General features: G+C 39.6%; 1 protein-coding gene across 1 annotated transcript; it reads right to left on the reverse strand.

Moving 5' to 3' along the window:
- Positions 1–402: 402 nt before the first annotated feature.
- LOC124255508 lies at positions 403–4,301 on the reverse strand. The gene is made up of 4 exons (XM_046689447.1): positions 3,752–4,301; positions 2,914–2,982; positions 1,468–1,557; positions 403–607 (listed from the first exon to the last, which is right to left on the reverse strand). Exons 1-4 carry the CDS (start codon positions 4,259–4,261, stop codon positions 551–553), a joined length of 726 nt encoding a protein of 241 aa, XP_046545403.1. The 5' UTR covers positions 4,262–4,301; the 3' UTR covers positions 403–550.
- Positions 4,302–14,597: the final 10,296 nt, after the last annotated feature.

Below are 14,597 nucleotides of genomic sequence, written 5' to 3' on the forward strand. Positions count from 1 at the left end.
AAATATGGATTGGTTTTGTCACTCTGCATTTAGATCTATCAGATAAGGTTGTCTCACTGGTCTCCTCAAATGGCTAAGTGTAAAGTTTTTAGGTAATTGACCGTTACTGAACAACATTAGAAGATTGATATACACGAATCTTAATTAAAAATTGTGTTAGATGTGTTATAGTAAGGTGTAAGGAACATGATAGCAAGATACAAGTCCATAGACCATTCATACCGTCTCCACCCTCAACGACAGATGATTGCGCTAAACGTGACTTGTATCGATCCGTCAACACGTTTTATTGAATAAAGTTGACATGCGATAACATATTTAAACAAAACTGCTTAGTCTCACAGTTTATGTAAAACAACATGACTAACAGGAGGACTCACACACTGGTTGCTATAGTTATTTACCAACAATAAATATTTATACAATGTGTGTAGTATGTATCACAGGATAAGAACTTGTCCTCCCTCGTCACTGCATATATGTCAGATAATTTAAATGTTCCTGACAGTAGGTAAGTTCCAGCCATCTGTATCTTCGCATCTAGTAACAGTTAGTCAGTCTTGAACTGCAGAACCACCACCACATACGTCAGTATAGTTCCGGTCAGCTGAAAGCAAAACAAAATACTGACTAAGGTGTGAGTGAGTTGGGTTTAACGCCGTGTCGAGAAGTATTACAGTTATATCACGGCATGTCACCTCTGTGTGTATGTGTGTGTGGGGGTGGGGGCAGTGGTAATGTATGTCTCAGACCTTCACCACTTTGGAGACACCCACGAGCATGGGTATTGGGCTGACAAACCTAGAACATGGCTAACCGGAATTTGAAGCAAATCCAGGTGAGCTCGATATACATTTCTGGTCATGTCCTTTTCCTACCCAGGTACATTGACAACAGACAATTGCTAACATAATAATGTGGCGTGTTAGGTTGTTAGGGTAGACCTTCACCACTGAGGCTATACGAGCGTTACTTCCGGTTCGTGTGGTCCTCCTGAGAGGGTACGTAAGTCCCAAAACTTTCAAAGTTAAATTTTTGCTTACCCGATTTTTAAACGTAGTATATTTGTTCCTTTAAATTTGGCAAACTTGTCCTACAATCGCCAGCGGCTGAAGGATGGTGCAAATCCAACTAGGGTCCATGCAGGTAGCAAAGGCACTGTAAGTTGTGATCTGCCTTCAGTTGTTGGCAATTTATAGCCCATTTTTATAGCTAACTTTTAAAGATATATTCAATCAAACACTGAATTTGTATAGTTCTATTGCAGAAGGTTATAGATCGCGCGGTTATAAGATGCCGGAACATTGACAACAGACAGGTGCTCAGGCATATTATAATGTGGCGTGTTAGGTATTTGTCTACGATCTGGTAAGCTCTTTGTGATTTCAAACAAGCTTGTTGTGAACCACTGAGTGGCTATACGAGCTGTCACTCACTCCGGTTCGTGTGCAATGCAATGGTACTCACCATCAAGATGGTCGAACTATCAATCGTGAAGAGGCTGTACACGGTATACCCAATATTGGTTGTTGTGAGTCGCATGATGAAAGTGTTGATCTGAAATAGGTGTGGACATTTTGTTGCAATTCCGGATCATAATGCCCAACTGATACTCGAAAGCATGCTGTTGCTTAGGGAGTGGAGTAAGAAGGCTTTAAGGTTTTACTGATTTCAGTAGAAATGGAAAAGAGATTACAAAATAGACACCGGAAGAACGGTTTTAAAAAAATATACCTTGTTCTGATCATAAGGCAGAAATGTAGTTTGGGTGAGATATCTTCTTGTACATGTATTCTTCAGAAACTGTGATCAGGCAAGTGCATTTGCATATCACTACGATTATGAAGTTATCTCCCTTATTGCGTTAATAAAATCCTAAGAAAGTGATTAATCTTTCTTCGGGCTTGAACATGCAGGGATTCAAACGATGGGAAAAGAGGTGTTTCTGTATGCCTGTATTATGAGGTGTTACTGTGTCTCTGTAGTTCCTGACTTCCTTACGTGGCATGCCTACACTAAAGTACGAGTTTAAGAAACGGTATTGTTCAATTAATGTCCTGAGAAAACAGATACAGAAACAGTTGTGGTGCAGAAGCATATTATTTCACGCTCTAATCTCATCGTTAAGTATGGAGCTCCTGAATGCAGTTTGAAAACAGTAGTTCAAGAAGTGGTTTTAGATATTTTACGAGCTTTGGTTCCTTAAACAGTTGTAATGGGTAAAACAGGATAGACCGTTCTGATTTTCAGATTTCAGATTCATTTTTATTCAGTATTTCGGGCCTAAAGGCCTATAGTACATTAGTTTTAAAAATCCATATGCTAGTGGTTAGTTGTAATTCAATATTTTAGAATTTTAACAGACTGGACAATATTTGTGATATTGAAGACATGTCCTTCGTCGACAGGTTTTTTATAATATACATATCTTCCATTTCAATGTCACATGTTCTCGTCACGATATGGCTGCTTGCCGGTGTGACGTTAAATAATAACTCACTTACTCACTGTAGTTCCTAATACTTGGCACACCTAAATAATACATAGAAATTCACTTTCAACATATTACAGTTGTGGTCTTATTATTTTTATCTCAGATGGATTCATGCAGTTTGAAAACATCACCGTTTGTGTACAACTTTACTGATGTTTCATATAGTCGTTCTCCACTTGCGATCACTGAGCGCCATGATTGTAGCAGAAGCTTTGTTAAACTAAAGAAATCATATTCGTGTTCTCCATGTGTGATCACGGGGAGTAATGACAACCAGAAACTTGTCAAACTAGAGATTATCAACTTGCAAAGGTTTTATGCATATTTCTGTTCTACATACGATCACAGGGAGACATGATTGAACCAAAACCTTGTCAAACCAGAGGCTATATTTATGCAAGTATACATTAGCAACTTACAGTATGCAAGCTTCTGTCTGACAGCTGAGAAAAATCACTCATCAGAAAGCAGGACAATGATGAATGGGCCTGTAAAATGTACAAAACATTTGGTATTAATCATCATCTTTTAACCATCACTGTCATCACTTGATCATTTAGGTTCACCTCGGCTATCCCACCAGCCCCGAATTCATCACTAGAATCAAAGCAAACGATAAAGAGAATTAGAAAATACATTTATGTTGATTTATGCAGTTCACTTTTGTTGTATTGCATAAATACATGTTTCCAACAGAATATCGAGAAATAAAGGTAGGTAGGTAAGGTAGGTAGGTAGGTAGGTAGGTAGGTGTTCGTCACTGCGATCGATTGAAGCGCAACTATCTTGTCAGGAAAGTAGCCCTTCATTATCTGACCTTAGGTCATCACCACGGAGTAGCCAATCACGGTTCTGGAATTCGATCTCACACATGTTTGATTCCATTTTTTTCACGTGTGTTTCTCATCCACAGATGGGTAAGAAAGGTGTGGTACACCGCTGACGGTTGCCTCAAAGTGAAAGCGTGTTCTCTGCTTATACTGTATTGATCATCATTTTGCGGCTGTGTCGAGCCCCGTTCTTATCGAAGTATTAACGCTGGTCTTTTGAACTTTCACACTTCGGTGTCTGATTGTTTATGTTGCTGTGAATACATGAACTACTTTTTAAAGCAGTGGAAAGCCTATTCCTACAAATATTAGTCTGCATGTAGTGATTGCAATGGCATTTGATGATTTCAGCATGTGGAAAGGTAATTGTACTGGTTCAATGAAACATTCATACAAGTTAATTCATAAATTTTAAAGTTTGTCTTACCTTCATATTTAAAACCACAGAAGTGAGGGTGGAAACAGCAACCATGAATATGAGAAGTCCCATTGTCATTGGTAACATCAAGTATTCTTCCATATCCAAGCTGTCGTGTATCAAGCCATAGAGCATAAGACAGATGACGGGAACTGAAGCAATGTAACAGGAACCGATCACGTGTTTGAAGACCTCACTGGCCAAATTGACAAGAGAACAGGTGTCTTCAAAATGTTGACGTACTTTTTCAATTTCTGACGTTGACGGAGTGTCTTCGTTTTTCTTGTCAAACATTTTCGCAATCCGGGTGTTTACCAAAGAAAACTCTTTGAATATGCAATAGGAGATGAATGTGAAAAAATGTAGCACGAAATGGAGCTGCATGGCATTAAACAACAGAAACACAAAACATGCTACTTTCATGAAAAGGTGATAACTTTGTGGGAGATCCTTCATAGGTGTAAGATATATCACGTTTGGATCTGCATTGTGAAATGTTATTAGGTATACAAGCGCCATATCAATGAGAATTTCTGACACACCAAGAACAGTTATCACCGTGAGGTAACGTCTGATTTGGACATTTCCAAGGCCAGAGCCATACGTGCTGCGATATGAATCATATTCCCGGAAAAACTTTGGCAGGTGCTTGTAAATACTACAACACGTTGCAGTTCCTGAATAGGTTACACTGAACTGAAATCCGAAATAGGATAGCAAAGTCATCCATTTACCAATTGTAATTGTATTTGAGAAACGGAATAGAAACCGTAAGGTTCCAAGCCATAGTAACACATTAATTACGACGCAGTAGACGATGTTGATGACTCTCGAAACTCCTCCCCGTTTAGACGGCATGTACATTCCACCGATGTTGAGAACTGTAGTCAAAGGTTTGAATAAACGCTCCATTTCTGAGGATGCGGCGTTTTCCTCCTCTTTAGATTCCAAAGGGTGAACCTTGGACAACGACATCTTGCTTCTGTTGAGGCGAATGGTGACTGTTGTATGCTGGACGGCTATATTCACACAGGTATGATGAAATTCCTAATGGACTTTGCTTTGTTAATCAGCACAATCGGTCTGGGATGGTCGTGTCTGGTTTCATATCAGTATCGTTAATGGAACACACGTTCCTGTTAAAATAATTTACCTGTCTGTATTTAATTTGTTTGACAAGTTGATTCTGCCTTGGATGAATTCTGCCCACAGGTTTCAATGATAATTATGTTGATGGACTGCGCTGCAATATAGCATTGGTACAAATACTTCTTGGCGGAGTAATGCCCGTACAGATGAAGAATGGACAGGACAGTAAATTACTCCTTGTTTGTTCGCATAATGGTCATGCGTTACTAAGCACCAAACATAATTGATCAGTCGTACAGCTGACTGCGTTAAAATGTTCAAGTGAGTGACAAGCATTAGTCAGGTGACAGTGAATTAGCAAGGAATGATCATGATCACGTGTTTACTGAAGCCCTCGACCTACAGAGCGACCATTGTCATGGCGCGTATGAGTATTCCGATAAGTCGTTGTTTTTGTATGTGTTATAGCTGCACTCATCAATGGTCCAGCTATATGGTGGTGATCCGTATATAACCGAGTCTGGACAAAATAAAACCGTTAGTCGGGATTGAAATAAACCCAATAAAATCTTGAAATATATCAGTTTTAGACTTCACCTTTAATAATGCATCAATCGATCTATACAAACGTTGAATTTCAGTAAAGACAATTCGTCGGGCGTTTCTGATCCAGGCTAGCTATTCTCGAAACGTTCGTAGCCCTACGAACTTCTTAAGCCGATTCTTTACACATTCGCTACGATCAAAGTTAAGAATTCTTAGGGCTACGAACGTTTCGAGAATAAGGGTCCAGGCATCTGAACAATTCACCTGCCAACCAGATCCTAATGTGTGGAGGAGCGATGGGGTAGTCTGGTAGTTAAAATGTTCGCTCGTCACGCAACCAAATTATAAGGCTAAAATAGGTGTAAAACTAAACTCACTCACTCCTCATGCATGTTGTGTCATTTAGTACCCGTGACCTCTTCTAACAAGTAATGAATTCCGCCGAAATTGTACAAGTTAAATAACTCTTCCTGGCACCTAAAGGTCCTTTGTATATCATTTAGTTGAGCAATCTTTTCAACATGTTCAATTAAACTGTGAACTCCTATTGACTATAAAACAAAAGGAAAATGCTTAGAAAGTCAGTTAAGTAATGTGTTTTCACGCTGTTGTAGCGCAAGATAAGTTGTTTCTAACGATCCGCGAGCCTTGGTCTCAGACGTGAACAGCACATGTTTTAGTCACCGACAATGTGGTTCGTTTTGTTTATCAATATTAGGGTCTCAAGTTTAAAATCAGATTTAAAGAATTCTCGTTTGATAACAATGATAAATTCTACAGAAGTGTAGTAGGACTTACTATCTCCTACACGTAGGACTTAGTATCTCCTACATAGGACTTAATATATCCTTTTTAAGGATGGTTATTAAGCTGAGAAATGTTTGGCTATGCAGGACGTTAGATAGTCGAAATGTGAGTCAGTGAATATTCATGACACTAACGCAGTGCTACTGTACAGTGTGTATTACGTTAGGGTGACGCATATACGTGGACCCTGTTCTAATTGCAGTTATGGAGGTTTGGGTATGGTTATGTTTAATCTTTCATACATACATCTATTCACACACACAAACACACACACACACACACTCACACACACAGACATGGGTGGGATGGTAGGGGTGAGGTTGTGATATGAAACTCGGGATATAACACGACCTCCGCAAGTTGTTGCTTGTCTTGATGGGGCTAGTTTGGATCGGATGCAACGCTCGTTTGCGGTTTTATTCGTAATTGTTTACAGGTTGACTTGACTGGGGTGGACAAGTGTTGAGTGCGGCGTAAAACAATACGAAATTCAAAAAGGCAAAAAATTGTCATTATATAATATGTATAAATATAAGGGGATACGTACACATAGATTGCCACCTATAGTCTAAGACACGTCTGTACACGCAGATTATGATTCATGTGCAACGACCTCTGAAATATCCAATGCATAAATAGTAAAGTGTAACAAAGTGAAACATATAACAGTGAACTAACTGCAACGCGTAATAGTAGAGCAAACTGAACGCAAGGCAGTAAAGTATAACAGTCGGTCCAACACAGTACTAATGTGGAACAATTAGTTGAACACATGACTCTAATAGTGAAGGAAACAGTAGACTCTAATAGTAAATTGAAACACATGATAGTAGACTCTAACAGTAAATGAAACACATAACTGTAGACTCTAATAGTGAATGAAACGAATGACTGTAGACTCTTACAGTGACTGAAACAGTGAAACAGGAGATTGTGTGCGTGTCAGATTAATCCATATAAACGTATATCGATCATCTCCTACAGGAAATATTAAGTACTACGTAGGAGATACTAAGTCCTACGTTGGAGATATTAACTCCTACGTAGTAGATATTAAGTCCTACGTAGGAGATACTAAGTCATACGTAGGAGATAGTAAGTCCTACGTAGGAGATACTATGTCCTATGTAGGAGATACTAACTCCTACGTAGGAGATACTAAGTCCTACGTAGGAGATACTATGTCCTACGTAGGAGATACCCACTTAGGAAATACTAACTCCTACGTAGGAGATACTAAGTCCTACGTAGAAGATACTAAGTCCTTCGTAGGAGATATTAAGTCCTACGTAGGAGATATTAAGTCCTACGTAGGAGATATTAACTCCTACGTAGGAGATATTAAGTCCTACGTAGGAGATATTAAGTACTACGTAGGAGATAGTAAGACCAAAAAAGATTTTCACCGTGGCCCTAATACGCTTCCGTAAAATTCAGATATGAACTTTTCAAAATCACTTCTATTGTTATCTCTGATGGAGATGTATTTTACAATGTTTCAGTCCTCAACTGTAGAGTGACAACAAACACGCAGTTGGCTTGGCCACAGTTTCCTCTGATGTTTCTTTCTACGTAACAACAAATGGACATCTTCATCGTTAGCTTCTAATTCTACATTTTATGATGTCATTCTGTAATGAAATGTCAGCCAGGCTTAAACTGGGAACCACAAAGACGTAAGTCAGCAATGTTCCAGAGAGATGAAGTCAAAAATACACATGTTATATTGTTGAACCTTGAAACGATCGTGCAAATTAAACTCTAAATACTTTGCACTTATATTGTCGGAAGGAAATAAATTCACCAGTTGAAATATCAGAAGCCATCATCGATGGCACAGTCAACATATCTTTTGATTTCTTCTATCCATATGCCCATTACTTGCACAGAGACATCTGTGTCATCACAAAAGACATAACAGATTGCAAATCCCTTAATTTGAGATTTAAGGTGCGTTCTCACAGTGCGACTTGTAGTAACAACTTGTAGCATGCAACACAGTTGCAACGTGAGAACACCCAAGTCGCAAGCTGTCGGTCAATCAAATCGCTTAGATCTGTGTCCATCTCAGAGTGACGTCATGTCAGAGACACGACTGAAACAAAATGTCAAAATCTGACTTGTCCAAACGGAGAAAATTCTTCAATGACCTTGGATCTTCCTGTTCAAGCTCCCGAAAAAGCAAATTATACGCTCCAGTCGTGTTCAGTTGCGGACCCACACCGATTTCGGCTTTCTCTTCTTCTTTAGTGACTGGAATTTTGTGTAGACTGACATGAACGTGAGCGTTTCTTCTTCACTCGACGAATCCATGTTGCCGAGTCATACGTGAGAATCTCGCGAGATAAATAACAAAGTCGTTACCATCTTTGTTGTTCCTACAAGTCGTATGCGACAAGTTGTCAAGTCACACCGTGAGAACGCACCTTTATTCAGCAATCCCAGTACTTACCATCAGGATGGTGGAGTTGTCGACAGTGAAGATATTGTACACGGTATACCCTATACTGGTGGATGTCATTCTTGTAACGAAAAGGTTCATCTGGAAGAGATATAATGAATCAGCATGTATTGAGTTTCTGATTGCAGGCGTCAGGCAACAAACGCAAACGTTTTAGGTGGAGTGTGGAAGTGGAAGGTGACATTGTTAGGGCAGGACATGCTTTCAGTTTGAAAACATGTGGTGCCAATCACATAATTCCAATCTGTCATACAAATAACTTCGTGGATATTTTACTATTTACGTGCCTCACAAAGGTAATGCCAATTTGAGTGCTTCAATTCCCTGGTAATGTACAATCTCCCCCACTGCAGAAATGCCTTCATCATCATTTGCAATGCTAGTCAGACAGCTGATTTTCAAGTGAGGGCCAAGGTTGAAATTTGGTGACTACGAATGGTGCATACGGATGACATACAAAGAGTTCGTATGGCAGCAGGTGCCCTCAACAGGCTGAGTGAGTGGGTTTAGTTTTACGCCGCACTCAGTAATATTCCAGCAATATGGCGGCGGTCTGTAAATAATCCAGTCTGGACAAGACAATCCAGTGATCAACAACATCAGCATCGATCTGTGCAATTGGGAACTGATGACATGTGTCAACCAAGTCAGCGAGCCTGACCACCCGACCCCGTTAGTCACCTCTTACGAGAAGCATGGGTTACTGAAGATCAAGATTCTAACCCGGATCTTCATGGGTCTTAACAAAGGTGAAAGACCAGAATACCTTTATAGCTGCGCAAACATAAGCTGCATAAGAAACTAGGTGTGCTCCGGTGTCTGTTTATCTGTTTAAACTGGCACAGTGCTTTTTGAAACCAATCTTATTGAAGCCTGTCATGCCAAGTTCATTCCCCAGACTGTACACAGCTCTCATGCAAATAGTGTCTGTCGTAGTCATTCTCTAACTTAGATTTGAGTATATAACATACAACACCAATCTCTGTCTAGCAGAGAGGTGTATCTTATGTTCACTTATGGTCATTAGGACCACCCAGGCGTTGTATATCGAGTATGTCTTCCTGAACTGTATCATTTCCCTTCCGCCCTGCCCTTTGCTGAATCGTACAACGTTTTGGGAAAGAAAATGGGAGTTATCGAGAGCTTTAGCCACTTAGTATTAATTATATACGTTTAATGACTTACAATTTGTAGATCTTTTTCTGACCATCTTGAAAACTCAATCTTGAGGAGACCCGTCATACCCGAATGAGCCTGTATTGTGAAAGAGGATAATACTTGAGGTTACATCGTGATTTGGTGAATCAACACTGTATGTTTCAACCACATACATGGAGGTAATCACGAAGTGATCATGTGTTGGTAAGATCTTGTTAGAAGAAATATACTGTTCGGCTTGTGCATACCTCCAGTGATGGAACAGAAAGTAGCCAGAAAGATTTGTTGGATTTGCTGCTTCAGTAAATGACCCTTGAAGAGGCAAAGACCGTTACCTCTCAATATGTAAGACAGACAACAGAAAAGCTTATACATTTGTTCATAACGAATGGATTTTGTAGGCACTGGAATGTTTTGACTTCCTTGGACAAGTAATTGTTTTACTCAAGTCTCCAAGGAATATCTGGTCAACTTATTTTGCAATATATTTGCGATGTGCAGGTGCTGACTCCAGAACGGGAATGTCTCAGGGCGATTATTTTATTCCTTTGCTGTTTTTTACTAAATCCTTTTCCCTTAACAAAGAGGAAGGTTATCACTCAGGACACAAATATGATGGACATGATTCAGGGAAAGGGAGCAAGGGCTGACGATGAGACAGACCAGCCTGACCGCCAGGATCACCCGAACCCTCTTTGATGCATTTATATATCCTAATCTGTAACTAATATGATAATGTCATTTGGGCTCAATAAATGCAACATTGTCAACCTGAAACATGGCAAAGTTGACGGGGTAGTACAAACGTAGAAATGATGTTCATAATAATCATAATAATAAAGAAAAGATGAATACGTTTACTTTAAAGTTCAAAACCACTGACGTCAATGTCAGCACGGCAACAATCGTCAGCAAGACCACCATAGATTCTATCAACACTAGGTACTCTTCTCTCATTAAATCGTTCTGTATGCAGCCATAGAGCATCAGGCAGACAACGGGGATGGATGCTATGTGGCAGGAACCGATCACGTGTTGGAAAACCTCATTAGCCGTTTCTACAAGAGCACATATGTCTTCAAACTGTCTACGAATCCTGTCAATGTCATTTGTTGATGGTACATCTCCACCTTTCGTGCCATACGTGTGTTTTGTAATAGCATGTATCCGTGAATATTCTTTAGACATACAGAAGGTACAGAGCATGAACAATCTTAAGATGACGTTCATTTGAAGTATCAAAAGCCACAGGCAAATAGTGTCCTCTTGAATGTATCCAAAAGGTATGAGATATAATGCTTGGGGATTTACATCGTCAAATGTTGTCAGACATATAAAGAACACGTTGAAAATACTTGTTGATAAGACAAGACACAACAGTATTTTAACCATTCGCCTGATTTTAGCACTGTCAATGGCTGACCCATAAGTCTTACGGCAGTTATCGTATTCCCGGAATAGGCTGGACAGGTGCTTGTAGATGCTGAAACAAGTAGCGCTGGTGTAGTAAGCGCAAGTCACATTTAACCCACAGTAAGACAGTAGAGCGGTCCATTTGCCCACAGTATCAATTCCACTGGCGAAGAGAAAGAAACGAACGTTCCCCAGGCCCATACACACGTAGAAGCAGACACTGTACATAATACCCAAGACACTGGAAGTCTTTCCTCTTTTTAGTGGCATGTGCATCCCTGCACAATTAAGAAATTTCATCAGCGGTTTGAAACACCATTCCACGTCTGCACTGTCGAAATCTTGAACTGGTGCAGGATTGTCCACTGATACAGACATCTTCGTATTCAACTTATGCAAAGATGACGAGGCCAGCAGTGTGTTTGCAAGCGCAGTCAGCTTTCTGTAGAGGCAACGGTGGCATATGCCAGAAAACACAATAGAAACGTGTAAAAGTGGAGAGTTAATCCATTTCGTGTGTAAACATCGGTGGCTAATGGGAAAAAGAAATTAACTAAAATGAATTATCGCACGAAATTACAGTGTTTATCTGTCAAACCATCCATACTATTTTCTGGCCTATTGTACAACAACACGACAAAATACAATTTGGTCACGTGTGGGACCTGGTATTAAATACATTTTTTAGATATAATGCAACAGATTTAGTAACGTTCATATTTGTACTATTTAACAAATTTATGAAAATTTGAGTAGCAATGACAGATTTTTTTGGCAAATATCTACTCCTTAGAGATGAATATTTACTGCAAACAAGTAATACATGAAGCTCATCTTCCCTACCACAAATACAATGAGGTTAAAAATCTAAGTGATTTACACCATTCTCACGCCTTTTCCTGTCTATTGCAAAATCGTGGAGTGATATCCTCATTTTATAGAAAACTCTGCTCAGCTCTCTATCCTTTAGTGGTGTTATATACATTTCCGGTTGTAGAAGGGATAACTTCACTTGTTTATAGTGCTCAAGAAGAGATGAACTATTGATTGAGTAATGCCAGTCTTGTAAGTATACATCAATCAGGCGCTGCTTGAAAATGTAAAGAAACTGTTTCGGACCACCAACAGCTTGAGCCAGACATACACAGGAATATCCAGTCATAAATAACAAACTTCGTACATTACACGCCCAGGTGTGTCTTTCATCCTCGTCCAGTTATTTCAACATTAAATAACAATTGTGTGGATATCTACGTGTGTCTTGTCTCAGAAGACGAAGCCAATATTTAATTACTTTACACTGACCACAAATGTGCATGGTGTAACGCCCAGTTTCCCCATATCTCAGATGGGTACAGCAGTATTGGAGATATCTTTGTGTCAAACAGTTTGCACGCTGTGGAGAATGGTAAGTCTTTACACTGTCTGAATAGCTGATATAAAGGTAAGACAGCTTTTCCCGCCTGCGACACCAGTGTTTGGCAAGCCTTTGCCCATTTTAATACGCAGGAGAATAGCAAACCAAGATATTTGTAATAAGTGACAATCTTTAGGACAACAATTCTAAGAAACGACTCTGGACAGTCTTGATTGAACAATATATAACCTATAAGTCAGGTGGCTTGTGAGACTAACATCTAAGATGTATTTCGAGGAACAGAACTAAAGACGCTGCTGTAATCGTTGTGTTTATAGTAGAGTCGGAACCTTTCTGTGGTCTCTGTTTTGGGCAGATCTTTCTCGCGATCACGACAGGTGAAGCCGGGATTCATCACAAAGATCATCCATATGTCCGAAGTTTCACGAATGTTGGGCATATCAAAACGTTTAATTTCTTTCCAAACAGCGGGACTTCAATAAGAGTTGGTCTGGTAGGCCTACCTGACAAAACACCCTGGGCAAGATAGTCTCATTGCACTTAGAGCACTATACGACAGCATCCAATTTATCCCTGCTCGATAACGGGAAGGCGAGTTTCAACGTCTACCGTTAAATGGCTCTTTAGATTCCACCTGAATGTGTGAACCAAACAACTTTCTGCATGCGGCAGATATTGTAGGCGACCAGGAATCACCAGGAATCGGCTGTGGTAATAGGACACACTATGCTGTCAGATGAATCACGGTTTTGCCTCTTATTCACAGACGTCCGAAAAGGCTGTTGGCGATGCGGTATGCCAGGGCAACAGTCCTTGATTATTGTTGTTATGGGGAGGTCTGGACATTGTTTGGGACTATCAAATAATTGTCAGGTAGTGATGATATCAGATTAGTGTATGGTATGCAAACACATGCAAAAGCAAGTCAGTTGTTTATACGAGAATGTGTGGTAAACGTTAAGACAATAATGCATCGGGCATACCATTGTCACTGATGTGATCTCTATGCTTACTATAAAACCTTTTAAAATCTTAACTGAGGCTTTGCATACTCCTTTCTTGCCTTCAGGCGGTTAAAAATCTTTCTTGCAAACATCCACTTTTAATAGAAATTATTGAGTTGTATAATGAGCTTGCTACTGGCCAATAAGACATCGTCCTCTGTTGGTTACCCAGCTACGTTGGCATTTCTGGAATCTTGCTGCCAAGGCAGCACTCAACAAATATGTGACACCACTTCTTATCCCGTACTCTGATTACAAAGCTAACATTAGAACCTACATCCATGATCTGATGCAGAAGAAGTGGGACACCCAAGTAGGTATCAATAAATTACATGAAATAAAACCCTATATCGGTTACACCTACTTGGGTTGTCAGTCCAGATTTGAAGAGGTCATCATACGACGATGTCGTAATGGCCACACAAGATATACTCATGCATACCTATTGAAAGATGAGGATCCTCCGTTTTGTATCCCTTGTGATGAGAGAACCACGGTCAGGCATGTCTGGCTTGACTGTGTTGAATTCTCCATCAAAAGGGATAAATATTGTAATATCAAAACAGTTAATGATCTTTTTTAATAATTTTAATTATCATTTAATCATTGATTTGTTAAAAGAGATAGATTTGTTAAATGTCAATTTCGCTCAACCATACTTTTAATATCGTAGTATTTTTTGTTATTGTGTTAGTAAATAAATATATTTTACAGATTGGTAGTTTAGATTAGTAACTTAGATTGTTAGTGGCTGTACCCTCAAAGGGGGTTAAAGTACTGTAAAATTATTGTCCTCCTTAGAGTGTACGTAAGTCCCAAATTTTCTTAATTTTACCACATTTTAAAAGTAATAGTTTTGTTATTTTAACTGCCGGCTAAATTTTTCTACCATCGCCAGCGGCTGAAGGGGTGGTGTAAATCCAACTAGGGCCCATGCAGGTAGCAAAAGTAATGTAAGTCCCCATGGTTCCTAGTATGGTGATCTACCTTCAGTTGTTG

This window comes from Haliotis rubra, unplaced genomic scaffold (genome assembly GCF_003918875.1).
Source record: "Haliotis rubra isolate DU_JTF1 unplaced genomic scaffold, ASM391887v1 Scf1155, whole genome shotgun sequence".
NCBI lineage: Eukaryota > Metazoa > Mollusca > Gastropoda > Lepetellida > Haliotidae > Haliotis > Haliotis rubra.

Excerpts from the sequence above, each read along its gene's own strand:
- LOC124255508 (XM_046689447.1), bottom strand. The coding sequence starts at position 4,261 with ATGGCGCTTGTATACCTAATAACATTTCACAATGCAGATCCAAACGTG. Across the intron at positions 1,558-2,913 it reads CAGACAGAAGCTTGCATACT|ATCAACACTTTCATCATGCG; the intron begins GTAAGTTGCTAA and ends CACCTATTTCAG. Across the intron at positions 608-1,467 it reads ATAGTTCGACCATCTTGATG|CTGACCGGAACTATACTGAC; the intron begins GTGAGTACCATT and ends TTTTGCTTTCAG.